This window comes from Mastomys coucha, chromosome X, assembly GCF_008632895.1.
Source record: "Mastomys coucha isolate ucsf_1 chromosome X, UCSF_Mcou_1, whole genome shotgun sequence".
NCBI classification, from domain to species: Eukaryota; Metazoa; Chordata; class Mammalia; order Rodentia; family Muridae; genus Mastomys; species Mastomys coucha.
This window is the reverse complement of record NC_045030.1, coordinates 134,166,863-134,169,272: the sequence shown is the minus strand read 5'-3', so window position 1 is coordinate 134,169,272 and position 2,410 is coordinate 134,166,863. Positions and strand designations below refer to the sequence as shown.

The 2,410-nt window shown below is 45.0% G+C and overlaps 1 protein-coding gene across 4 annotated transcripts in view; it reads left to right on the top strand.

Moving 5' to 3' along the window:
• The window catches only part of Col4a6 (collagen type IV alpha 6 chain), a 312,614-nt gene extending 310,736 nt beyond the window's left edge, over positions 1 to 1,878 (top strand). For all 4 annotated transcript variants that reach the window (XM_031368791.1, XM_031368798.1, XM_031368795.1 and 1 more), the window contains one exon: positions 280 to 1,878. In XM_031368791.1, coding sequence (XP_031224651.1) covers positions 280 to 540 — 261 coding nt within the window. In that variant the 3' untranslated portion in view covers positions 541 to 1,878. The remainder of the gene's footprint in view (positions 1 to 279) is intronic.
• The last annotated feature ends 532 nt before the right edge of the window (positions 1,879 to 2,410 follow it).

The window sequence follows — 2,410 nt, the reverse complement described above, 5'->3', positions numbered from 1 at the left end:
AGATGAAGGTAAACCTCACACAACTGTGAAGTCTGAGGGAGATACTGGTTGGAATGTGATCACTGGCCATGCAGGTCACAAAGAGGCTGCTTCAGGGAGGATGGCCAGTGCTTGCCTCCGAAGTCCAGGTTCATCAGGCTGGCTAGAAACTGAGTGATCTGGACCCCAGTGGTCCAGAGTCCTAGAATGGTGCACATATGCAGTCCTGTAGAAACAGGACATGGAGCATCTCAGTGTTGACTTCTGGCAGAGCTCACACAGCCCTCCCTTCTGTTTCAGCACACTACTGCTGGGGCTGAGGGTGGAGGCCAGTCCCTAGTCTCCCCTGGCTCCTGTCTTGAGGACTTCCGGGCCACTCCTTTCATCGAGTGCAGCGGTGCCCGTGGTACCTGCCACTACTTTGCCAACAAGTACAGTTTCTGGCTGACAACGGTGGAGGAGAGAGGGCAGTTTCTGGAAGAACCTGTGTCTGAGATGCTGAAAACTGGGCAGCTTCATACCAGGGTGAGCCGCTGCCAGGTGTGTATGAAAAGCCTGTAGGGGATTGCCCATCATGTAGCCCCGGATCTCCCAACCCACCTCACAACACTCACCTCAGCAAGTCTGAACAGTCTGAGAAAGGAAGGCATGAGCCCGCTTGCCTGTCAAGTTGTACATCAAAGCCTTATTTGGACTGGACTACTGGACACTGGTCAACCCAACCTCTAAGCCCAACAGATGAGCCCACTGTGCTAGGATTTGCTCTCCTGTTTCCATCCATCTGGTGCTAATGTTCCATTTAGATATGTGTGTGATTACTCATGATTACCTCAGAAAGGTATGCTAAACTGCCATTTTCTAAGACTGCTAGAGCTCTCCTTGATGCCTCAACCAGGAAGCTCTTTATAACAGCTAAGTTATTTCTTTATGACAAGACGTCACCATACATTATTGGAGTCAAATTAGAAGTCAGGATTTCTACCCTAAAAATATGTTTCTGGCTGACTATTATAGATAGCTCAATTCTGCCTAGGGCTAGCCCTCCCTACTAAAGGCAGCCTATTATATTTAGACAGGCAGTAGTATTGGAACGAGGAGCCAGCCTAGAGCCATAACTGAGTTATGATTCCTTCCAGAGTTTTGTTAGGCCCATGCCCCATCTTGAGTAAGAAAGGCTGAAAGGTTGGTATTTGATCCTAGACAAATCACTGTCCCATGGTCCACATCCAGAGAGATAGACAAGTTGGCCCAGTCCATGGTGGAACAAAGAATGCAATAAATGTGACCAAGCTCACAGAAGGAAATGAGAATCACTTCGCTTTCTTCTTGGCCTAGGGCAGAAGGATAAATACATATAGAGGTATAGCAGTTTTGCTTCTGACTCCAGGAACCAAAAGGTAAATCTCATGTCCCCATTCCTCAAAAGTCCCTAGTTATTCCAAATGCCACCCAGATGTGTGCAGGGTGACAAACTGAAGCTGCAGTGTGTTGTTTCCTTGCATTCTGAGGCTATTAGAGACATTCTGATAAAATGGCCATCCAAACACTCTCCCACAGGTAGCCTTTTAAACTACTTGACAGTTTCTTTTTAATTTCATAAAAATCTAACACACACCAATGTTAGCAGACCCGAGGCACAGTCTGAGCTGGCCATGAAGTATATTGCCTTTTGTTTGAAGCAGTTCATTTTCATTACCAGTTGCGTAGAACACAATCAGTTACACTGACATGAAGCACTCCCTTCCAAGTGATTTGCTTCCTTCCGTACTATGTAAACTGTGCCAATGCAGGCACAGCATAACCAGTACATCCTGGGCTGTTGTTATCACCTCCTAGATAAGTAACAAATGCTGTTAGCTTTGTACATAGCAAATAAAATTAATGAAATGTGAACATTCAGATTTTGAGACTCTTTGAAAGACTTTTCCAATATCCATTCTCACGACACTATATGACAAAACATTGAGACAGGGGAAATTAGAAAACGATTTAGTCAAAGGGCAGAAAAAGTCTTCACTTGATCAACAAACCCACGTTTCCTAATTAGCACACAACTACATTTATCTCTTTCACATGCTGGAATTCAAGAAAGGAGTTTTCATTCTTTGGTGGCCTCAGGATCATTGACCAGGAAGTTAAAAGTAGGGAAACATTAAAATCAAATCAATTAAAATGAAATCTTCTGACTGGAGAGATGACCCAGCAGTTAAGAATGCTTGCTACACAATCAGGAGGACTGGAGTTTGGGTCCCAACACCTGCATGAAAAAGCAACAAATTCTGTGTATGCCTTAACCCCAGCTTCAAGGGAAGTGGAGACAGGGGGATGCTTGGGCTTTACTGTCTTCCACTCTCACCGAGAAAGCATGAGCTCCAGGGTCATGGAGAAATCCTCTCTCAAAAGATTATACAGAGAATGATAAAGGACACCT